This window comes from Cyprinodon variegatus, unplaced genomic scaffold (genome assembly GCF_000732505.1).
Source record: "Cyprinodon variegatus isolate N-32 unplaced genomic scaffold, C_variegatus-1.0 Scaffold22, whole genome shotgun sequence".
Lineage (NCBI taxonomy): Eukaryota > Metazoa > Chordata > Actinopteri > Cyprinodontiformes > Cyprinodontidae > Cyprinodon > Cyprinodon variegatus.
Genome location: NW_015150475.1, coordinates 1,220,478 through 1,245,123, shown reverse-complemented (window position 1 = coordinate 1,245,123; position 24,646 = coordinate 1,220,478). Strand labels below are relative to the sequence as shown.

The 24,646-nt window shown below is 36.3% G+C and overlaps 2 protein-coding genes across 3 annotated transcripts in view; both read right to left on the bottom strand.

Annotated features, from left to right (window-relative positions):
• Positions 1 to 2,420, bottom strand: part of LOC107095362 (paired amphipathic helix protein Sin3a-like) — a 17,358-nt gene extending 14,938 nt beyond the window's left edge. Inside the window, exon 1 of the mRNA XM_015391417.1 lies at positions 2,217 to 2,420. The gene's annotated coding sequence lies outside the window, so the exon portion shown is untranslated. The remainder of the gene's footprint in view (positions 1 to 2,216) is intronic.
• Positions 2,421 to 5,066: 2,646 nt separating this feature from the next.
• On the bottom strand, positions 5,067 to 24,461 carry LOC107095615. Of its 2 annotated transcripts, none has more exons than XM_015391779.1 (15): positions 24,342 to 24,461; positions 21,633 to 21,790; positions 19,323 to 19,513; positions 17,787 to 17,891; positions 17,260 to 17,398; positions 14,744 to 14,894; positions 13,207 to 13,339; positions 10,278 to 10,430; positions 9,994 to 10,031; positions 9,856 to 9,885; positions 9,573 to 9,739; positions 8,593 to 9,056; positions 8,302 to 8,401; positions 6,984 to 7,368; positions 5,067 to 5,755 (listed from the first exon to the last, which is right to left on the bottom strand). In XM_015391779.1, the coding sequence occupies exons 2-15, from the start codon at positions 21,762 to 21,764 to the stop codon at positions 5,670 to 5,672; spliced, it is 2,274 nt and encodes a 757-aa protein (XP_015247265.1). In that variant the 5' UTR covers positions 21,765 to 21,790; positions 24,342 to 24,461; the 3' UTR covers positions 5,067 to 5,669. The 2 variants fall into 2 exon arrangements, with proteins under 2 accessions (XP_015247265.1, XP_015247273.1); XM_015391787.1 differs by having other exon boundaries at positions 5,070 to 5,752; positions 24,342 to 24,460.
• Between the last annotated feature and the right edge of the window lie 185 nt (positions 24,462 to 24,646).

The window sequence follows — 24,646 nt, the reverse complement described above, 5'->3', positions numbered from 1 at the left end:
CCTTATGACATACCAGTCTTTTACCATCCTGTATTTGTTCTCTCCTGTATGTTGCACTGAGGGGGGATTAATTGTAAATCGGCAAATAAAAAAAGTAAGAACTGCTATGAAGTTTCACGTAAGTAGAAAGGAAGGTACCGGTATTTATGCACATCTAGGGCTGTAATTAAACACTCTCACTTTTTTAAAATCAAAGTAAACATTTACCATTTGTCCTGCTGCCTTCTGACACAGCTCAGAAATCATCAAGTGGTTCCCTCAATTTTTTTTTTTTTTTTTTACATATCAGGCCACGTAGGCATTATGAAGTTTTTAAAAGTGTTGGTTGCAGTAAATAAAACGATTAACTTAATAATTTAATTTACAAAGAGAACACTACTCAGTTATTATAAATCTGCTCCCATTTATTTACTTAGTTTTGCCACATTGTTCATTTTAAAAGAACAAATGCTGTTTTTGGCCGTTGAGGGCCAGGTAAAAGCTGTGACAGGCCAGATAAGGTCAGCAGACATGAAGTAAATGATCTATATAATGTCCAGGAGGTGAAATAAACTGAATTTTAGAATTCCAAATAACTTTTATATTTATTGAAAATGAAGAAGTACCATTCACTAACCAGCGTAACTGTTGCTTTAATAAATATTAATGACCTGAAATGTATTCAGACTACAAAAAAGAAAAAAAAAAAAATCCACTCTTGCATGTTTTACTGTAAAGATCATAATTTAGCAAAGCTGTTTGGATGTTTTCACTTTAATGAAGCAATCTTAAGTTTTCTTTTAAACCCAAAAATAAATAAATAAATAAAGTCATGTCTAAGTTTTGAGGAAAATACGGTCTTTAGTTTCTAACAGCAGCTAAAATTCCCTTTCTCCCTTTTGTTTTTTATTTTTTGTTTTTTACATCTATATTTTTTGAAGATTACAAATAGAGATTTATTTCTGCCTTTTCCAGGGTCGACTGTTTTACAAATCGGTAATATAAGCCTCCATTGTTTTTTAATTCAAATTTTGTTTCATAATATAGAAGTCATACAGTTCAGTGGCTCCGAGGAAGTAAAGTAATTTATCGACGGTCCCTAAATAAACGTCATCGGGTTTAGCCAGAGGAGGGGAGTCTTTGTGCCTCACTGCTCTCCGCCACCGTTTGGGAAGAACGCGGCGGCAAAGCGCACAGGTTTCAGTCGCAAATTGTGCGTCTTTGGCTCCGTTAGCTTCGGGTTTTCTCCTTCGAAACGATAAGCAAACACGCCAGAGGGCGAATGGCTGCGATATTAGTGTATTATCGCCACAAAAAGCCTGACATTTATCCGATTTCTTCCACCATTTTCGCTGGCGCTGCCTGTCGCTCGCTGCAGCTCTCTCTCTATTCCCCTCCCCCTCTGAGCTAAACACCGAGCTATCCGTTTTCGGCAAGATGACCGCTTTCGCTGGTCTGATGGCTGACGTTGACTTTATCCGATTTAGTTTATAAGGAAAGCAAGTTTCTGAGTTAACTCTGAGACAGAACCAGTTAGTAGTGGCTTATGACTATCGGGTTATAACTAAAAAAAACACTTTAGTCAAACATCCGATGAGCTTTACTGAAATAACATTCACTGCTGGGTTGAAGACCTGAAAACTGGAACCTGCAGCTGAGCCGCGAATAAATATCTTAATTTAAATATTTTTTGCCATTAGTACCTCACGTTTCCTGTAATAATCAAACATGCTACAAAACTCTTTAGCTTATGTTAAAAACGGTGAAAATTACAAGACCGCTAGCAAGCTAACAGGCTAGCTCTAATGCTTCTAAGCGCCGTATAAACGTTCAAAATTAGCGCAAAGTTGGAGGAAAAAGTTTCCCAGAATAAACCGAGTCTCTGTCAGCATCAACAGTCTCTTGGCAAAACTAATTTGGAAACCAAGACACAGATAACAAGAACCAATTTCCAGTAGAATACATCAGGTCAGTCTGCTTAACATTAGCCTGACAGCTAGTTCACGTTGCTAGCCTCATTGACGACTAGCTTCGGTTAAGTTCTCGGCGCAGCAGGCTAACGTAGCCGCTATTAAATCCTCCAGCTTCAAAGTAGAATAAAACATAGCAATCCGTTTTCAACATAACCCAAAAGCGACAAACGCTTCCTTTAAATCCACGTCTTTTCGGCAAGGTTATGATGCTGCAGCTACCTTAGCACAACAACCAAACCCATTACCCCAGCTACATTAACTTACCCCAAACGGCTGCCACCCACTACAACTTTGCGCTCCGATGTAAAGGATCCTCACCGCCAACCCGCTACGCCAACATTCACCAAGCGGTGATTTAAAACAAAAAAAGGCAAAGTTTTAAGAAGCGTAGGAAAATGTAAATGTAACTGAATTCAACGGCTACGTCGCTAACAACAGTGTATGTATGAAGCGCTGTTCCTTGAACATGGGGGCGTGGCCCGCTGTGAAGGCGTCACAGTCTCCGCCCACACCGAGCTGGGATTGGTCAGAACTCCAGAATGAAAACAAATACAGTAATGCCAGTGAGTAACAAAATGAAGGCCCTTCCACAAAAAAAAAATAAAACTAAGATTACGAATTAAGCCGAGATTTGCTGATATCCTGTTTTAATTAAGCCTAGACTCGGTTTTCACATAAGTAGCACATACATGGTGATTTATTCTGCTAGTCTATTACAGCCCAGGCTAACAGCTAGATTTAGTTAATCTGGTGCTTTATCTGTTGAGAAAGAGCAGAGGATTGAGGGGTTTGGAGAAATGTTTGATAGAGAAGCTAAAACACAGACGTAACTTTCTGTAGGACTGGTGTGGACATGTCCCAACCAATAATTTCAATACATAGACTTTGACTCTCAACAATATGTGGGAAAATTTTCTAAATTAGATTTTGCCACTTTTCAAGGCGGATAATTACTGATGTAGCTGAAAGGGAAAACATCCAACAATCAAGCCTAATTTTTCTGGTTGGATGATTGAATGAAACTGAAATTGTGTACATGCTAGGAAGGCATAATATATTGCTAATGGCATCAGAATCGGCTGTTGTTAATCCTTTTTTCTTCATACAGTAATGTCTAGCTATAGACAAAATATAAACATCAGTGTATTTTTGTTTTTTTTGTGTCCTCAAAAATAAGAAGGCGTTCAATAAATATATGTTTGGGCTCATTTTTGGAAAATACAAACCCTATTGAAAGTGTTTGTTTCAAGTAACTGTAAGTCCATAACCTTAGAGTGTCCCCACCAACTTTCATCACAAAGTTACACCCTTGAGCTAAAATGTTGAGAATAAATCATCTGCACACACATGTCTCCCTTCACAATCGTGTGGGGATTTTTTGAATGCCACTGACAATGAGGCACTTAAACTGACGGTAACATACTGTCAACTACATACATTTTTTTGTGTGCATTAAATCACCTTAAGATATCTTATTGCTTAACATCAAGGCACAGTGGTCTGTCTCAGTCCATGACTGTGAATCCGTTTCCCCTATAAACCTGTATAAAAGAGTTCTCCCTTTGTTTACATCGAGTTCCAGCTCTTCTGCTTGTGTGAATTCTGGGGATGGTGAGCCATCCCCCTGTGCCCTTACACACATGCTTTTATAACACCTTAAAAAAAAAAGACAATAAAATATGGGTGCAGATACCCCCTACGTTTTTATTTGTACATTATAGTCAACATTTAATCCAGATCCTACGAGTCAGAAAACTTTTCTTGTAGGTAATCATGACCTGTTGCCAGGTCATCTTGTCTCCAGTCATGATCTTAATTTAGATAAGGTGTGTACTTTTGTAAAGAACAATATCATCATCAATATCTTTCTTTTGCATGCAGGGTGAAAACATGAATAAAAAAATCTATAAAGCTAGACCTACAGTACTATAAAAAAGATTTATTTGAATCAAACCAATTGTAATAATTAGAATGAATACAAAATAGTGTTTTTGAATGATCATTTGTTCCTATGGGGGAATATAACAAACCAACCTATTCCTTGATGGGGAAACTTAACAGCAATCTAATAAAATCATAATTTAGCTGTTGACTTGATCTCCCCTAAAATCCTTTCGTTCCATGAAATCAACTTTTCCAAAAAGGTGAAATGTTAGTGTTTTTGGAGCCAGAGTTCAGTTAGTCTCGTTATTCATCAGTAAGAAAGAAACTGGGCATAAAGAGGCTAAACCCTTATTATCTAAAAAGAAAACAAGATTCTATCTTAACTTTACCAAAAAATAGTTAAAAAAAAACAACAAAATTTGTGAAGTATGGCTTTTTTGGGACAAATGTGTTGATTAGGTCTGGTTGATTAAATAGACAGTATTTAAGGAAGGAAACATAAAAATCATTGTGGTAGTGAGTGGAGGGCTCTGCTCTCTTCCAATAGATCTTCAAGTAGAGCTTCTGGCCATCAGTTTAAACTTCAGCAACCTGGGTTTGGTTTTATGATGTGATTTTAAAAAGAACTGTTAAAAATACCTAATTTAATCAATTGCATTGGATCTTAAACAATATGTTTAATAATAAATAATCTGCTTTTATATTGACCAAGGTTTTCTTTGTTTACTATTAGTAAGGGGTGGGAACTCCTACTGTAAGAAGTATATACTTCTTACCACTTCCTTTTTTCACGGGTAATGTTGTGAGTTGTGTATGAAAAAAATGTGTTATTTGTTTATTTATTCTTCTTGTGGAAAAAGGTGTTATTTATTTATTCTTCTTGTGGGCCTTTTAAATTGGTTTTGCTATACATTTTTCCTTTTATTGTTATCAGTTCGAAATGGAAATTTGTAATTATTCATATTAAAACCTGTTTAAGGATCTAAGATAGATATGTACTGAAAGAAAAGAGCAAAAACAAAACAAATATGTAAAAATCCACATTCCAGGTAGTTGTGTTAAACAAGAGAAGAGTCCAGTAACTCATTAAAAGGAGATTAAAAACATGACTCCCTCTTTTTATTTATTTAAATATGGATGTAATTTTGTGTTCATTGCAGCATTTGACATTTTATCCATGTTGGAATATTCTAACAAAAAAACATTACTACATCTTATAGTTTGCATAAGATTTTAATATCAACAATATGTAAATGATTTATAACATTTATTAAGAAATATACATATCTCTTTCAATGAAAGTGAGAATACATAAATTTTCTGTATGATGTGCAAGACAAAATATCAAAATTGAAAAACCAGTTCATTTCCCTCATCAAAAATGGCCAAATATGTAAAAGAGGTTGAAAATGAGTTATAGCAGAATCAAATAACAGTGAATAAAAACAAAATGTCTTTTTCTGCTCTGTTACAAAAACTATTTGCTCATTTTGGATGCTTTAAGTAATTAACTGGCCTTCTTGGTTATGTGTTGATTAACTACTCTCGCTCTGTCTGTTAATTCAATAAATGTAACAGTTAATATATTTTGTACAGAAAGTAAAGAAAAAAAAAACATTTTAAGAATCAGATATTTTTATTTTTAAGATATAGTTAGAAAAAAGTTCCTAAACTTTGCTGTGCCTCAGCTGTCAGGCTGTGCCTCAGCTGTCAGGCTGACATGCAGCAGTTTTCCTGCCACCTTGTCGCCGCCATTTCTGCTGTGAGCCTAAAGGTTCTTTAGAGAAAGATGGTGTGCTCCATTTCCTGACAGGTCATTGTCCAGCAGCTTTTTCAGGGAAGGATCTTCATTTGCAGGAAAATGCTGGTAGTCATCAGAATCAAACCAGTTATCCTGGATGTGGCAACTTCTGGAGCTGCTTATGAAAAAAGGACAGGAGTTACAAAAACTGTTCAAATAGGTAAACCTAGGCAAACACCTGCAGATTAAGATTATGAAATTATTTTGAATTAACCAAGAATTGTGTTAATTATTAAAAAGATAGACAGATTTCTCTTGTATATATATATATATATATATATATATATATATATATATATATATATATATATATATNTTTTTTTTTTAAAGCAATTTTTTTCTCCTAAGCATGCATAAAATACAACCCCTTCAGCATTTATATTGTGTGAAGGTCTTGGAGAAAAACAGACTATATAACTTCAATGTTTATTGATCAGTTTCTTTGCAGGATATAAAAAATATTAAGGCAACAACAGCCTAACCAACACCAGGAAAATAGATCACATAGATTCTCATTTCTCCGCTGTGCTTCTCTGTTTGTCAAATGATGGATTTTAACTTTCTGTTATTGGTCTACAAAGTACTAAATGGTGATCAGTTGAAATTATTTCAAAGTTTCTCCTTCATAAATTAATTTTGAAGAGATCTTTTGACTTGGTGTTCTCTGGAGCATCACTGAACAAGGTGAAGCAGTTTAAATTTTTTATTCTCTCATGTCAGCAACAAAGTTCCTGTGAGCCTAAAATGTACAGAGACTGTTGGTTACTTTAAATAAATGAAAACATTTCCTAACCTCAGCATTTATTTAAAAAATATGACTTATGAACTGTTCAAAACATATTTTTTGGCTTATAGGTTTTTAATATTTAAATTATTTTTTTCTGCACATGGTTTTTATTTTCCTTGTATTTTTTATGTTTTGTCAACAATTTTGAATGCTGTTTATACATATTTATCTTGCTTTTACATTTATAAAAAAACATGCATTAAAAAAAAACCCTCAAAATTCACTGGAAAAAACTAAGGTCACATTAGGTTATTTAAATCCCTCTAGTTATTGATCTGTTTCTTGCATTCTTTCACCTGTATGTTTAACGTTATTTTGATGTTGAGCTCCAAGTCTTGGAGACTTAAAGTCCTTTCATCCTAATCTATAGCTTCTATTAGATATTTTGGCTGGGCCAATCAAAAATATGATTGGAAAATTAAAAGATTAGTAAAAACCTAACTTAATCAGGGGTGTATAAAGTTTTGGGCGTAATTGGATGTTTTAAACTGACACTTCAAAATTAGGAAAACTGCATTAGCTTACTTTTCTTGCAGTCATTTACCAGCCGGTCACTTACCTTGGGATGTAGTGGTGTTACCAGTGACTATGGCTGTAGTTATGCTGGAACCATTAGTCGGCCTGGGTGCTTCATTACTCGTTGGTTTGGATGTTGGATTAGTTGTTGGTTTGGATGATGGATTACTTGTTGGTTCTGGTGTTCCTGGTTTGGGTGTTGTATTACTTGAAGGAGCATCAGTTGTGTTGGTAGATGGTTTCTGAGTTGTTGTGTTCATAAAATCAGCAACCATGAGGCTCACAGGCCCAGAGCGGACCGAGTAGGTGCTGGTGAACACGCTGTTAACCAGAACATTGGGACTGCTGCTGGTGTTGCCACACAGATTGGGGCATTCCCCAGACGGGCTGGTAGCGATGCAGAGATTGAGTTTGCATTCAACGTAGAACTGTAAGAAGAAAAGAGCTGTTGTTTACAATTAGAAAAAACAGCATAAATGCTTTTTAGAGAATATGATTACTGCAAGCCTGAAAACAATAATTACAATCAGCCTTATTTACGTTTCTCATATTGAAACTTCAAACTTCAATGTATTTCCTGGAGCAGTGTGGGGTTAAGGGTCTAGCTCACAGACCCAGAATGGAGGCTGTGGGGATCAAACCAGGTACTTTCAACCTACTCAGAGCAAAAGCACACTGCTCTAACCCACTAGGCCAAGACTCCCAAAACTTGAAATCTTTCTTTGATCTTGTCTTTAACTCTCAGTTTTAAGACAGTAACTTCTCAGTAACTTTTCTCATGTGTGATATCTGTATAACTTGTTATACATTTCAGTTAGTAGTAGTATTCAAACTTGGAAACAGAGTCCAGAGGTTTTTTCTAAACTTTTTTTGGAATGACTATGACCTGGATAACATTACAGTTATTTGTTGTAACAAATGTTGCACATTTGTCCTTAATAAGAAGTCTCTTATTTTTTATAAATACAATGTTAAAATATTGAAATTTGTTGAAAAATTTTACTCTGCTTAAAACTTCTCTGCAACTTAATCTCTGATATGTCTGGAGTGTTTCTTGGTTTTAATATTTTAGTTTTTTTGTTTATCTCTAAAGGTAATTTGGGTATTAATTTGAAGGCAGTGTAATTTAACTTTTTTGTAAAAAAAAAAAAAAAAAAAAAAAAGGTATGCTGAAAATCATTTGTGATGTTGGTGTGTCACAGTCCAAGTAATTAAGGGGCATAAAGGTTTGAAAAATAATGAAATGAAGAAAATTTTTTTAAGTTTTACAGCAAGGTAAAGTTACATGGTGAAACCATAAAGACAGCAAAAAGTATTTACAGGAAAACATATTATGTATATTGTTGAATGTGATTACAGACCTTTGTTCCAGAGACTCCCATTGCAGCTATATCCAGACGGTAAATCCTTGAAGTTTTTTTTTCTGTAATAACCTCCAGTGTGCTGTTGGACATCATGCACCTGACAAAGCAATGGGGACCAAAGGATGTGTATTAAAGTTTCCCACTAATGAGAGATCATCCGGTATCTCACCTTCACAACTAACTACAACAACTATGAGGAGAATTCACAAAATTATTCAAATATTAATAATAAAAGCAACCAAAGACACCCTGAAAACAAAGCAATAAAATATGTACTGTATTACTCACCCTTTTTCCAAGATAGGTCGGCTCTCTGCAAAGTCCTCCGTCTCAGATTCCATACAGTCGGTCACGATCATCTCAGCTCGATCCACAGTACAGTTAGACATCACATAGAGATCCAACTGCTGAACCTTCTCCCCAAGATGAAGTTCAGTGCTGTTTCTGGTGAGGCCGTTTTCTGAACCTGCTTCCCGACGAGCTCTTGCCGCTGGTAAGAAATTAGAGCGAAACCTGGGACTGGATGTGAATCTTGCCAGGGGCCCCTGTCCTGGAAGATAAAAATCTAACCAGACCTCAATCACGCCAAACGTTTCGGTCTCTGTGGGCATGCCGATGGCATACTGCGGCCCCGTGACCTGAGCTCCCGGGATCCGGCATGCCAGAGGGAGGACCAGAGAGGGTCGGCGGCTGATCATGGTGTGATGCACACTTTTCAGGGTGTTGGTATAAACCAACTCTGAACCAGAGTGCTGGGGAAAAAAAGAAATAGCTGAAAATAGTTGGAATTTAGACAGAGAACAGTAGTTCAACGCCAAGCATTGTATATAATGTATTTCAATTGAAGTAGAATGACTTGGACATGATTTACGTTAACACAAAAATTAATGCTTAGACTATTAAAAGCTAAATATTTCATGGGACATTTTTCTGTCTGATTTTAAGTAGTATTACTCAGACATTGAAAACCTGAGAACGTTTTTCTACCTTTTGATTTATATTTGTAGCTTTACACAATAAACATTAATGACTGGGACCTTCTTAGACAGAACAATAACAGTAGATACTATAAAGAGTAATGAGCAATGGATGACTGTGGAAGAACAATGCTTCAGGGTGAAAAAAACAACTTTTTGACATTTTTATGAAAGGTTTTTGCCTTCTTTATGTAATCTGAAGTACCGGAAATTGAAATGTAGTCCTGCTTTGATGTTGGTTTGTGGAAAAGCTTTAGAAAATATACCAAAACTGTAAATAAGACAGCTTACCACTGCCTTTGTGCCACAGCCACTCAGCGGTATGTGTGCAGTCAAGTGTGTGTTGTTGTAAGTGACGGGGCAGGCGGCGCTGTTGAGCTGCAGCTCTGTCAGGTCGACGTCGCGGAGGGAGCCGACAGGAAGCAGTAGAGACATCTCTGTCTGGTTACACTTTAGCTCTACAGACAGACGTAAACAACATATGTTTAGTCATTTAAATATTGACACAGACACACTCAAAATATTCATCTTATACAGAAAATTAGAATTTAACTAACTATTAAAGTAACCTAACCTGTTCCTTCAGGCAGAGTCCTCATTTCCCCTGAAATCAGGAAATATATATTTTAGCAGTCTAAACAAATGTAACCATGATAGTGAGGCTTACTGTAACCCATAAGTCTCATTTTTATGACGTTTTTCTGAGTCTTACTTTGAAACAACCACAGGCATCGGAGCTCTGACTGAAAACTGGAAAAACAAGAAGAACAGATCGGACCATGTTACAGTTGGATAACATTAAATAAACTGATAGGACTTCCATAAAAGATACAAAAACCTTTAGCAAGAAGCTTTTAACCCCCCTCCACAGACCTTATAAAAGGGTATTTAGTGTGTAGCACATATGATCTTGGGGAAACTGCTATAAGACAATTGCTACACTGAATGTGTGATCAGATTTTAGATAACTGAAGAGTTCACATGGAAATAACAAACCTCTTAGTGTTTGCAACAAAACAGACAGGCAAAATCTGGGTCAAGTTGTTTTCGGAGCGGATCCAGGCCATGGTCATTGTTGCCAGGGGGCCGACTGATGCAAAGCCGACCCTGTACAGGTCAGGGGGACCGACCACAGCTATCTCCAACACCCTGTAAACAAGCAAATGAAAGGCTCTACTTTGTGACAGTTTAGACATTTACCTGGACACTAGTTCAGAGGTTTCTAATTGGTTAGACTGGATTTCACTGTGAATATCACATTAATTGGGCTTAAATAATTCAAATTTTATCTCTGATAAAAATGATATAACTCTTTTGTCCCTTTCCAGAACCTTCACAATCCTTTATTTTCCTGGACTGAATAACACAGGTTTGAACTGTGAAAGACTTTTGAAAAATTGGTTAAACCCCAAGAAAGAAAAACAACAAATATGCTCAGCACTTTAATATATCTTAGTCAACTTCTGTGTCAAACTCGGTAATCATTACTCTTTCATTGGGCAACTGTCACCATTTTTAACACTATGCATTACTGTAACCTCCCTTTAAGTTTTCACCTCTATTTAATAAGCAACATTTTGGTGCCATGTATCCATAAATTGTTGTAAAATTAAATTGTAAAATGATTAGTAAGTCACTTCATTTGTATGGGATTAAACTGATTTCAGGTATTAAATGAAAAATCAGGGCTTGTTATTTAAATACCATATCAAAGAGGTTTCTAGAATTTCCTTCTTTCATCTGCGCAATATTGCAAAAATAAGAAATCTCCTGTCCAGGGGTGATGCTGAGAAACTAGTCCATGCATTTGTTACTTCAAGGCTGGACTATTGTAATTCTTTACTATCAGGAAGTCCACAAACTGTAGTTAAAAGCCTTCAGCTGATCCAAAATGCTGCAGCCAGAGTTCTAATGAAAATGAAAAAGAGAGATCACATCTCTCCTATCCTGGCTTCTCTTCATTGGCTTCCTGTTAAATCCAGAATAGAATTTAAAATCCTCCTTCTCACATATAAAGCCTTAAATGGCCAAGCTCCATCTGATATCAGAGATCTGATTGTTCCTTATGTTCCTAACAGAGCACTTCGCTCTCAATCTGCAGGTTTACTAGTGGTTCCTAGAATTTCTAAAGGTAGAATGGGAGGCAGATCTTTTAGTTATCAGGCTCCTCTCCTGTGGAACCAACTACCAGTTTTAGTCTGAGAGGCAGACACCCTGTCTACTTTTAAGGCTAGGCTTAAAACTTTCCTTTTTGATAAAGCTTATGGTTAGAGTGGCTCAGGTTATCCTGAGCTATCTCTATAGTTATGCTGCTATAGGCTTAGACTGCTGGAGGACATAGGGACCCCTTTTTTTATTATTCTGCTTCATTCTATCTCTATTCTCCCACTCTGCAGAATCTGTTAGTTCAATCTCTAACAGTATGCTCTCTCTGCTTTTTCTCATAGTAGTAGCTTCGCCTCGTTTGTTCCTGTTTGGCTGTGACACCATCCAGGAGAGAAATATCAGCTGTGCTGCTGCCATCAACACCCTTGTTTACAGATGTTCAAAATCTGCCTGTTTTCCAGTGTAGTCCTGTTTCTCTGACTTTGACTGGCTGGATGTGCTCTCTTCATCCTCTGACGTGGGAGCTTGCTCGGAGCTCGTCTGCCTGGCTGTGTGTTTCCTGGACGGGGCCGCCTTTTACAGTTGCTTTCTGTATCTCTGCTTCTGTCTCCTTAAACCCCAGTCGGCCTCGGCAGATGACCGTTTAGACTGAGCCTGGTTCTGCTGGAGGTTTCTTCCTGTTAAAAGGGAGTTTTTCCTCTCCACTGTCGCTACAAGCACGCTTAGTGTGAGGGATTGCATTCTATTCAATGAGTTGATGCAATGAACTGTTTTTCCTTAGATAGAAAACTCAGAATCAATTGGACTGTATGATCTGGTGAACTGTAAAGTGCCTTGATGAAATGTGAGATGACGTGTTGTGAATTGACGCTATATAAATAAACCGAACTGAATTAAATAAAAATGTGCAAATCCAAAAAATTACCGGTAAGGTTGAGTGAACTGGTTCTTCAAACCTAAAGCTACTGATCCCAAATATGACGATGAAAGTTGGTGGGACCCTAAGCCAATGAATACCAAACTTTTTTTGCTGGGCCCTCCTTCAGATTAAAAGTCAACAAGATTACACACTTTTAATGCCTCAGAAAACCCACCCCAACGGTAAACAACACTAAATGAAATAAATTAAATATTGCAATAAAATGAATTACAACCTAATTTAAATCGAACTATTATCTACAGACCGTAATTATATCAGTATAATACTTATTTTAAAGTAAAACAGAATTCAACATTTCTATAAATACATTTAAAAAAAAAAACACGTCTCAAAATTGGTCAATTAATTATTAAATTCATTATTTATCATGCAGTTACACTGGATCCCCCCAGAGGGGTTACTTGGGAACCACTGTCGTAAGCTAAAGCTTTAGGAAAATAGGTGGGTAACGTTATACTACGGGGGTTTACGAATTAGAAGAAGGGAACTAAGACTATTTCTTCTAAACAAAATAAGTTATTACTTTGTGTGAAAAAAATATAGATACTGCATGTAGGAAAGAATTCTCTCATGTTAACCTTTAATTAAATCTTCTGCTCAAGTTTTACTGTTAAGGTTTGATCTCCAGTCCCTCTAAAAACAGGAGATTTGAAATACAGTGTACTTTTTTAAAGTAAGTAACTATTTCTAAAATTTCTGTAAAAAAACAACCTATAAGCTACATTTTATCTCATGCTTGTGTTTTAGTTCAGCTTGTTTCAGTGATGATAAAGGAAGAAGGTATATTTTTCTGTTGTGAGTTCAGTAAATGCAAATTGTGCAGCACCACACCTTTCCAACTACTTCAAAGTCTCTTTAAAAGGTTTCTTCATGACTCACCTCTCCTGGGCCACTTTGTAGTTGGCGTTGAATTTCACCTCCTGGAAGGGCAGGATGAACTTTACAGAGTCTCTTTCCGGGGTCCCGTCTAAAGGCAGGGGATTGTTACTGCAGCCAGAAGCCGACTCCTCCACTGAGACACAGCAGAGAAGTTTGAAAACTCTTTAAATTATGCAATATATAACACAGGTTAATAAAACCACCCAAAGAAAGCTATCCTTAAAATATTCTTAGATTTTATTCTCTTCAAATGATGCTATTATCCAACTCTAGGACTAAGAAACTGATTGAGGTGCAGGCATACAGTAGTTGTTGGTACCCCTACAACTAATTCAAGAAATGCATCATTTCACATGGACTGGACCACGGGACACAAGAGGGGATGCAACCCCTGATTGCAGAGATCAAAGGCCACCGCTTTGTGATTGCTCCACGGTTTACTTCTCTAAGAAGGAAGGAAGGAAGGAAGGAAGGAAGGAAGGAAGGAAGGAAGGAAGGAAGGAAGGAAGGAAGGAAGGACAATCTGAGCAAAGTTTGCATACTCTGATGCTGATTTGTAAAACAGATATGAAAGTTGAACTTCACAAAATTCCCAGTAGTCCTTATTTGACTTAATCTAGTATTCTTGCAGGGTTATGTCATTATTATCCTCATATAATTACTTTACTCTCATAATTCTACTACTTTATTCTCATAGTATTAGAGGCTGTCAAAAATAAAACTCTTTTTATTCTGGCACCAATACTCTGTTTTAGTTTTTGGACATGTTCATCAAGAAATATTCACATAAACCAGTGACAGAGCAAAGTATGGTTAATTTTTTTCTGTAAGAGAAGATGGACCTTAAAGGAGGAGGTAAATATTAACTAGCTACATTTAGTTCAGTAACTTTTTGGAAAAGCACTTATAGGAGTAGATTTACACCATTGTACTTTTTACTTTTGAGTAAAGGTAGTGCTTCTCCTACGATATTTAAGGTACTCTACTTGCCTAAGCTTAAAGATTTTAATTAACAGACAGAATTAAACCCTTCAGAAAAGAAACTAACTATAGAGAAAAACATTATAAATATGTGTTGGTTATAATGGACAAGTTACAGCTGTTTGAATTTAGCTTTTCAACTGTAAGGTTGTATTAATCATCCCAAAATATTCCAATTACCGTATAGTTCTTTAAATACATCCTCAGAAGAACAACAAATAGCTCTGACAAGCAGATGAAGCTGAAATGAAGCAGCAGTCTGTGAAAAGTAACCCTACCCTTCCTGCTGCAGCAGAATTGAAAAAGCAGCCAGGTGAAAAATTAAAATACGAATAAATGATTCAGTTTTTGTTTCTCGGTCTGGAAAATTTAGCTGCTTCTACACCGTGCCAGAGCAGAAATACGTCAGTTACTGTAAAAAGCTGTTCATACATCTGGGTGGAGATAAAAAGCTGCTGCCAAGCAATTTAGAGTATTTATTCACATGAAATGTCATGGCTCAGGACCAGAAGTTTTTACCTTATGTCTCATTAGAGCTAAACTTCATTTTACTCACCGGTGAGAGAGAGGTGCACAGGAACAGAGCTGAGCGGTGAGGTGTTTATGTTCTGTCTGGTTGGAGGTGCAGGAATCAGGTCCTCAGCCATCAGGTAGATGAAGTATTGCCCTGCTGCTGCATTTCCAGTGAATTTCAAAGTGCAGCTCTCCTGTTAAACAGTTTATCAAGCAAAGTGAAGAGAAATGCTAAACAAGGTTTCCTTGGAGAGTTGGAATAAAATACATAAACAGGTTTATCGCAGTCATTGATATGTACTGTACTGTGGCGGCACTGTACTGCACTTTTTGATATTTTATTTATTTTTGTTTTTTTTCTGTTCAGCACTTTGGTCAGCTGTGGTTGTTTTTAAGTGGTTAACAAATAAAATGGGATAGAAAATTATTAAAGATTACGTGAAGAGTTTCTTTCAACTGAGAGTCCTAAATGTATTTACTGTATGGATAATTATATGTCATAAGCTAAAGGAATTATTTACAGTCACTGGACAATTATTTCTTCACATGCAAGCAGCTGGTGGTTCAGCATTACTTAATATGGTTCCTCTTTGAGACTATTACGCAAGTCAGCTGAGTGGTAAGGCGAGGAAATGAACACAGATCAGTGTTTGCAAGCGACTTCTCAACTTTTCAGTGGAACAGTCATTAGAAGCACATAGAAATTCAACAATCTGATTGGTGGAGAAGGTGAAATCGGCTGCAGGACTGACAACCAATGAGCCGCAAACTTATAAACAAAGGAAAACAGCATTGTTATTCAGGTCTTTACTAGAATTATCATCTAAGTCCTAATCATTTAATCACGTAGTTTGAAAGAATATTGTACACTCAGTGATTTAAGCGGCTGTAGAACCAACCTCAGTTGTTATTTTCTAGGTGGCTTTATCACTCTCTCACTTTTTTCACAAGTAGTTACAAACTTTTATTCCTGACAATGTTGCTTCAGTTCACTGAGCTTTGATGCCAGTTGTTGAAACACAGCTTGTGATTGGCCGTCTAAGGCTGAGATCTGGAAGACAACTGTTTGACAATTCTTTACTTTTTTTCCCTACTCCCTACTCTTGTTTATATATAAGAAGCATGGCCTAAAATTGACCAATGAGCTTATGGCCGACTGACCCAGATCCTATGACTGTGAAAGAGCTCCACATCATCTGCCTTTTTTTTTTTTTAGCCATGCTTGACAATCTGTGTGAGTTTTCTGTCTTTGGTTTCTGCTGAACATGTTGCCATGGATTTGCACCCTATCTGTAATTTGCTCTTATCCATCCAACAAATGTTTTTGACCACAGCTTTGCGTCCTTTATAATCCAAAGAGCCATTCTTGACCTCAGTTCATTTGAGTTAAACTCCTTTAGAGCTTCAAATATTAAATTATCTTCTAAAAAAATCCAGCTGAATTTTCTATAAAAATTGGTTAAAGGAAATTTGTTGCCATTTTTAATATTGTGAAATAATAAACATTGATTCCAACCTAGTTACAAGAAAATTAGATCCAAAAACATATATTTTAAGTCTTAAGAGCAGAGCAAATATTCAGTAAAAAAAAAAAAAAAATATGCTAAATTGGCTGTACCCGTTGTCTTATTAAAATTTGAAAAACTGTTGGTTCTTTATGATTTTTAGCCAGAGTTAAAGAGAGTTAAGGTCCACTTTCAGTTCTGGAGCCACAGGCTGCACAGCTGGTTCTAGATCCTGTTCAATAACACTTTCCAATCTCAGGCTAAAATCCTTTATACAAAGCTGTACTTCTTAAATCTTTTTCCAAATAATTCTAACATTAAAAACATAAAATGAGACCTGTTGAGACTGAGATATTTGAGGGGTTTTAATGCCTGTTAATTACACATACTCTTAACATGGGGTGATCCTAGAAGTTATGGGAATTTCCACTTCTTGGACAATTAGCAAATATAAATGTTTTCTTCTCCCTGTAGAATCTAGGATTTCAACTATTTTGCACTTTAGGATAACAAGAAGCCATCATTGCTGATGTATTTCCTCCCTGGCTTTTTTTTTTATGACTTGCCTGTTTGGTTTTGCCTGACCTGGAAACTGGCAGAACCTTTGCCCTGGTGATCATTTTCGGCTATAGAACAATATTTCATGTTCTGCTGCATGATGCCACAGAAATAAAAGGTAATCTATTGTTATTTTATCATGACTGGAAGGGTTGAGTTGTAAAGTAGAGTTGAGGTAATAAACACAGATGACTAGACTTAAAATTCAAAAGGTGGCACTTAGATTTGAAAAAAATAGATAACGAATTCATAGCTACTGAATGAACATTGCATATTTACTTAAACGCACCAGTTGGGTCTTAATCTCTTCCAGTTTATTTTACCTCAGCTTGCATTCCTTCCCACCAGCTGCCCAACTAAAGCATAATTTCCTGTTCTATCTGAAACTGATTCAATCTTTATCAAATCCTAAACCAATCCAATCCTAACTTAAGGGATAATCCATCATTCCTACTTGGTAAAATTGGATTTATTTCTTTAAAGCTAGAAGATTTACCTCATCCAGTTCCAGAAAAGAGTGAGGAGCACATTCCTGGCACTCTCCTTTGTCGGCAAGAGCAAAGCGGCATCGGACTTTGTCCCCATCCAGGTCCTTAGCTGAGATATGGAAGTCGGCGGGACAGTTTACGGTGGCCCTGATGCACCAGCACATTATTAGGAACAAAATCAGTAACAGATAAGGATACAGTTCCTAAACTGATCAGTTGTGGGAAAGGTGAAGGCAGTGGGAAGATTCGATTAGACACAGTTACATACTACAAAAACACAGCAAAGCATTTTACCACGTTATGTTCTGACTTTCCTTTTTTAGAGATTCACCAGCTGAGGCCAAAAGAAATGATAAAAGAAAAAGAGTAGAAACAGAATTCGCTAATAGATGAATAACTGAGAGGTTTAAGAATGAATCTTTAAAATGCCCATATCCCAATCTCATAAATAATTAAGCTGGGCAAAAGCTGACATTTTAATCTCAGATTTAATAGGTTGTTAGAAAAAGTTTTTTTTATTACATAAGTTTGCTACCTTAGTGGAGGAGGAAGAGCCACAAAAGCAGGTCTGTTGAGTTTCCCATTATTCGCCCGAATCTTTGGGTCGGCCTTTATCGAGACATAAAACACTGTGTTGGACCTAAAAGTAAGGAAAACATGTAAATCAGATTTTTATTTTCATTACAATTATTCAATGAGCTGTGAATCGAAAAAAAACAAAAAACATTTGGTATCATTGGAACAAGAGGAAGATGTACTCTGGTTAGGAAGGGACACGTCTAGAGGAACGGGGACAAACCTATTTAAATGGTGACATTGATCAGCAAAAAAGATGTATCCTCTGAGAAGCCGACCTACACAGACTTATCCTAAAAAGCTAATAAAGCTTTCACATTCCAGCTCTCATTACTTACAAACTGACTGCATTAGTGTTTTAAATCCAAGGCCTTTCATAAGATCACTGAATACTGATCAAAAAGTGCTCTAATTAAACACAAAGCTTTAGTTTTCACCAGGAAGTCTTCTGCATGGTGTTCACAGCTTCTGAAATTGTTGAATAACATTCTCATCGTGTTAATATTACTTTAGTTCGCTGCTGTTTTCAGGTATTTAATTGATATGCAGCTCTCCTGTTGTTCCAGAATATTCTTTTATTGTAGGTATAATCAGTTTCTGGTGGTTCATAGCCTGTGGACCCACCTGACATAGCCTCAGGTGGATCCACAGGTTAGGAAAATAATTCTTTTCTCAGTGTTTTTTAATGTTTAACAAATATAAAAATTAGGATAGGATTTTTTTATGTAATTTGAATTTTATTCCGAATTCGATTATTTGTTAGAGAGTTAGACAAATAACTGAAGGTTTGCATTACCATCTGGTATAGATTCTGGCTATGATGTTTAGTTTCTCAAGACTGAATATATATAACCACTATATAATCAAAACTTATCAACCTTTTCTTTTAAAATATGGATTCCTAATTTGCTCCATATTTGCTACGTACCCATTTCATTGTTCTTTCTGAACAAGCCAAACATGTTTAATGTTCATCTAATCTTACAGTTTTAGACTCTATCAGTCTACATGCTAACTGAAGCATCGATGACCTTCATGACTAATTGCTCGTGCCTTTTCTCCTTACAACCAATCCAACAGTAGAAATCTCAGTTCATTTCTGCAGAGGTGTTGACACTGACTACTGATCACGTCAGTTTGAATAAAGCAAGTTTTTCCTCAGTTTGGCTTTGCATTCGTTGTATAGCAGTACTGTTAAATATGTCATTATTTCCTTTTTTCATAATTTACTCTCTTCCTAAACCTTAAAAAAGACTTAGGGTATTTGGATTTTTTCCACTGTTAAGATCTCGAAAGATGAAGCCAAGTTTTTGAAATTGTGAAATACCAAACAAAACTAGCTAATAAAGCAGGAGCCTGGTAGCTCATACCTGCAGCAAGTGTGCGATAAATATGGTTCAACTGGCTACAGATTTACAAATAAAAGAGGAAAAATATCTCTGGAAAATATATATTAGAAATGTCCACTTTAGGGGGATTAATGGAGACCTTATACCCCAGTTTGAGGAGTTCGTTGTAATTGCTGGGGACAGTCTTCTGCCATTGGCGGACACACCAAGCTGGGCTGGGTTTGGTGTAGCTGTAAGGTAAGGAGGTGCGGTGGGACTGACAGTCCTCTCCTGCCGCACAGACCTCCGATAAATCAGGACAAGGAGAGGGAGTGATGACGCTGAAGTGAGCCCGCACCTGCAGGGGGAAAATGGCCGTCAGTTGAGTATATGCTCCCTTAGGGGTTCAATTTTCACTTTTTTAAAATTATAGCCAAATGTTATCCGATTATTATTATAGGCAACTTGAGAAGATTAAGAGAAATCATGAATTAATTCTGTTTAATTTGAGAGTTTTAAAGCAGGAATGTTCAGTTAAATGTCCCTGAAAAAGAGTTAAATGGTTTTAACCTAAAAGCCTTTTTTGAGCACATTTATTTTAGTATTACTGTCCTGCTGCAACACTTGAGCGTAGAGGATGTAAAAAAAATTCTCCTTCAGGATTTTCTGCTGCCAGAGAGTATTTAGATTGTGGCTCCATAACTTGTTGGTGTCCAAATGCCTTAAGCAACCTCAAAATATTATGATGTTTGAGTCCCACTCTTTTTTTCTTTGAGTTTTTTCTTAAACACTGTTTTCTATCAGGTGTAAACAGACATGCACCTTTTTAAAGGTTCCTCTTTAGTCACTTTATTGTTATTTAACAGTCCTCTGCAGAGGATGCTCACTGTTGTCCATGATATTCTTCACCTAATGAAGAACTTTTATTTTGTGAAATAATCTCTAGAAGTTCTCTCTCTCTTGGGAGAGGTTTTCTATGTCCCTCTGTTTGTCTTTGGACCCAGATACACAGAAAGGAGAAAATGGACATTAGTTTTTAATAAATTCTTTGTTTGGGGTGGGTAAACTAGCAATTTGAATGACCAGGAAGAATCAGATGCTGGGTCAGGGTTGGACAGAGCCTGAAAGGTCTGGTTGCAGCTCGTCTGAGAGTAGAGCATGCTTTCTACACACTGACTAATAATTGGAGCCTTTCAGGGCGCTGTGGGGGATCAGACATGTTTTATGATCAGTAGAGGAAGATGGCTCACTGGTTCTTCACATTTAAATAATCTGTGTGTGTTTGTGTGGTAATGGTGTTTTTTTTATTTTTATTATTATGATGAAAAAGTCTGTTTTCTGATGTGAAGTAAATAAAAGATGTCAAAGGTAAAAAAAATAAATAAACTTAATTAATGCCATATTATTTTTTTTCTCTCTCTCAACAATCTGCTCTGTCTCTTCTTGTAGACGGATTTACAGCTGTGCCTCCAGTCTACTTTGTTGTCTAAGTGCACACCAAGGTGTTCTTACTCCTCAACCATGAAGTGGGAGAAGCGGAGATGTTAATTGAATTTAACTTGTTCATGTTTCTTCTGAAATCTACAATCATCTCCCTTGTTTTGTTAACATTCAGGATGAAATAATAGTCCCCTTTTAACGGATTGTTTTGATGCACCCACTGACAGCAGAGTCAGCACTTCTGCAGGTAACAGGACTCTATCTGGTACTGGAAGTCAAACGTGTTGAGAGTAAAAATTAATGGAGCGGGTACCGCCCCCTGTGGTCCTCCTGTGCTGCTGACTACTTGATTAGACAGTTGACCCTTCAGTCTAACTAAATGTGGTCTGCTTGTCAGGTAGTCTTTGATCCAGGGGATTGTTGATCCCTCTGAGTCTTCTGAGGTTTCTCACAATGTAGGTCAGGCTGAATTATGTTAAATGCATTGGAGAAATCAAAGGACATGATCCTCACAGTGCTATCTGCCTTGTCTAAATAACAGTGGGTTCACTTAATGCTTAATACTTAAATACTTAACCAAACAGAGGAAGACATTTCTTACAAAGAGACAAAAACAAGAAAAACTTGGTATCCTTTATCAAGTGGAATATTGATGATTTAAATGGATTGCAAATGTTTTACACAGTTGCATAATGAATGATTCATAGGATATTTGTCCCCTTTAATCAAATTAAAGCCTATTTCAGTTTTCAGGATAAAACTTTTTAATAGGCTTAAACTGAGACATTATTTTTAAAAGGATACTTACCTCCCTTGAGAGCAAAGGACTTACAGCTTATAGAAAAACAGTGTGGTACAAACAGCAGATTTGTGTTTTAGACATAAATGATCTATCTATCTATATATATATATCTATATATATATATATAGATATATATATATATATATATATAGATACATACAGCAGAAATTGTTAGAAAGGTCAGTGTTTAGTATCTGAGCTTGATTCTGCTCACAGACAGAAAGACTTTACCCACCATTTTCCCTCCATCGCTGTCCAGAGGCACAACATGAACCGTGAGCCCCAGAGAGGAGGCTTCACAGGCCGGACTGAACAGAAGGAGAATTAGCCACTGCAGCAGGACACCCACTTTGAATCTCTCCACCATCTCCGCTCCTCAATCCGACATGGATTCTGATGGACAGCATGTTACAGTTTATTTTTTACCCACAAACAATGGATCAGAAAGTCTGACAACTTCAATACTACAAAAAACAGCAAGGCGGAGTCAGCCTACCCAGCATAAAGAGAACATCTATTAAGAACGTTATTGAACCCTCATGATCATGATTATGGGAGATAATGGCAGCTGTTCTGACTGCTGTGATGTAAAAAGCAGAGGAAGCATCAATTTAGATTTTATGAAATAATCAAAATAAGATTAAAAATAGTTATTTCATGGAGTAAACTTAATATTTACTGCATGAAATAACTATCAACACTTTATCCTGATATTTGAAGTATTTTTTTATGAGGCCTTTTTTGGTTCTTGTAGGTGTGCTCTGTTTTTTTTCAAACCCAATTAAACTGCAGCAGGTGCCTCGGTTCTGCTGTAGGTTTTTTTTTTCTGTTAAAGGGTAGTTTTCCTTTCCACTATCGCTACATGCTTGTTTAGAATGAGGCATTCCTGCAAAGTGAAGGATCCAAATTTCCTCAAGAAATACACTAGCAAGTGATTACATTTTCAGTTTGTTGATTTATCTGCAACTGGTACGTACCAAACTTAGAAAACCTTTCACCTTTTTATTCTTATTTTTTATTTTTATTATATTGTATAGTTGGGTGTGTATATATTATATAAAACTGTAACTGGAGCGTGTAACAAAAGTAATTTCCCTGTGGGATTATTAAAAGTATTTCTGATCCTTATTTTGCCTCTAAAAGATTTTTAGTAGATCTGCTATGAATCTTTTATGATGTGACTAAACAAGACAAATCCCCTTCGTTTGGAGGAAATTGGATTTTTCTGAAAGATTATTAAAGCCATGCTAAAAGTTCAATTAGTCAAATAATTTATTTCTATTTTTATAACTGTTAATGAACTGCCCACTCCTTCTCCAGCTGCTAATGGGAGGGGTGTAAACCCATTTTACTACATATAGAGCATGGTTTTTAAGTTCAACCATAAATCAATGTCCCCAGAAAACATAACCATTTCTTACAGCACATCAATTTTTAAGAAAGAATTAAAAAAATTTTAATAAAAAAATTAAACTTAATCTGCATATATTTTTATCTAAATGTTACATTATTGTAACTTATATGTTCAGTTTAATGGATGAAGATTTTTTAGTAAATTGACAGTTTGAAAACACCTGTCTTCTACTTTCATGTCCAGCATAAATCTCACTTTTTAGACTGCTAATATCAAGTTTATGTTACTTGCTTTGATGCATTGTAGATCTGTTGCAGTTTAAGAACATCTCCCATATTACAAATCATTTTTACATCGATTATGACCGCCCTAAAATGGATTTAGCTACCAAGAGCTTATTAATATATGGGCTTACACAAAGACCATTGTATCAAATCACCTTATTTTCTAAAGGACATTTAGAAAAACCCTGGGGTAACCCAAGAGCAAGTGCTTCACTCAAAAACATGACTGCATGACAACTTTTCTTCTGAACAAAAACACTAATTATATATATATATATATATATATATACATACACATATATACGCACACACAGTGGTGTCAAAAGTACACACGTTTGTTACTTAAGTAGAAGCATAGATACTGCAGGTTAATAACACTCTGGTAAAACTTTAAAGTAAAAGTTAAATTGTATGTGCTCCAAAAACTACTTAAAGTATAAACGTATAAAGTAACCTTATAAAAGAAACAGCCAGATGCCACTATATGAATTGAAAGCTCAATTTTTCAAAAACTTCTATGAGAGAGGGCAAAGGATGAGGGAGGTCTTGTTGGTCTCCATCTCCCGATACGTTCTCGCCCATTTCCGACCTTTTGACATCTTTCTCTGAATCCGAAATTGTAGCATGGCATAGACAATTCACGTTTGCAGTTTGAAGAACACCTGCTTGCTTCTGAGGATTTCCTTTAGTTAACCAATGAGTGTTTGCATTGTTAAATGCATCCAATTATACTAGATGTGGATGGCACCAATGTTCTGTATTAGATGGCACACGACATGAAATAAATATAAACCGAAGACAAGAGTAACGAGTAACGTTTGTCTTAAAAGGACTAGAAAGTACAGATACTTGAAAATGTAACGAGTAGAAGACAGAAGTAGGGAAAAAAAAAAGTAATGGAGTATAGATACCTAAAAAGTGTAGTACAGTAATGAAATATTTGTACTTCGTGTTTGTCAGAATTGTTTTTAAATCTCAAAGTGGTTTAATACTTTTTGCCAACACCTGACTGTTTTTGCTAACGAGCCTCCAACTGCTGCATTCACACGTTTGGTTTCTGTTAACATCGATCTATTGTTTCAGTTTCCGCAGTAAGAGAAGCTCTTTGTAGAAGCTGTTGGATACGGACAAAAAGCCATTTTCCACTTTGTCATCTACTTGGAGTATTAATATCATGTATACTTTAGTCTAAAGACAGATCGTGTCTTAAAGCCCATCAGGTTTAAATACTGTAAAATTTAAATAAGGTAATATTGAATCCTCAAATATCAAAGTAAAATGATCAGAACAAAATGGATCTTTTTACCTTCAGCTACTGGAATCGGTTGTATCCAAAGCGCAGCTTGCGTTTAGTGAATGTCGTCTTGAAAGCAAAAGGTGTTGCTGTGCTTAAATATGGGCATCAGAATGGAGTTAAACTGGCTGGACCAGGGGTTGATGACGAGGCAGCACAATAGTCGCATGTCAAGAGGAGGGCTTAATGAACCAGAGCTGTATCCTGTACTCTTTAAAAATGCTCAGCAATTTATTTATTTTTTTTATGTTCATAACATACGTCATCATACTGCAGCTCAGTTATGCAAAAGTTTTATATTGAAAACAAACATCTGG

Coding starts and splice junctions, on each gene's coding strand:
- LOC107095615 (XM_015391779.1), bottom strand. CDS start 21,764: ATGGTGGAGAGATTCAAAGTGGGTGTCCTGCTGCAGTGGCTAATTCTC. Junction 17,892..19,322: donor AACGAACTCCTCAAACTGGG/GTATAAGGTCTC, acceptor CCTTACTTTTAG/GTCCAACACAGTGTTTTATG. Junction 10,032..10,277: donor TTTGTTGCAAACACTAAGAG/GTTTGTTATTTC, acceptor TTGTTTTTCCAG/TTTTCAGTCAGAGCTCCGAT.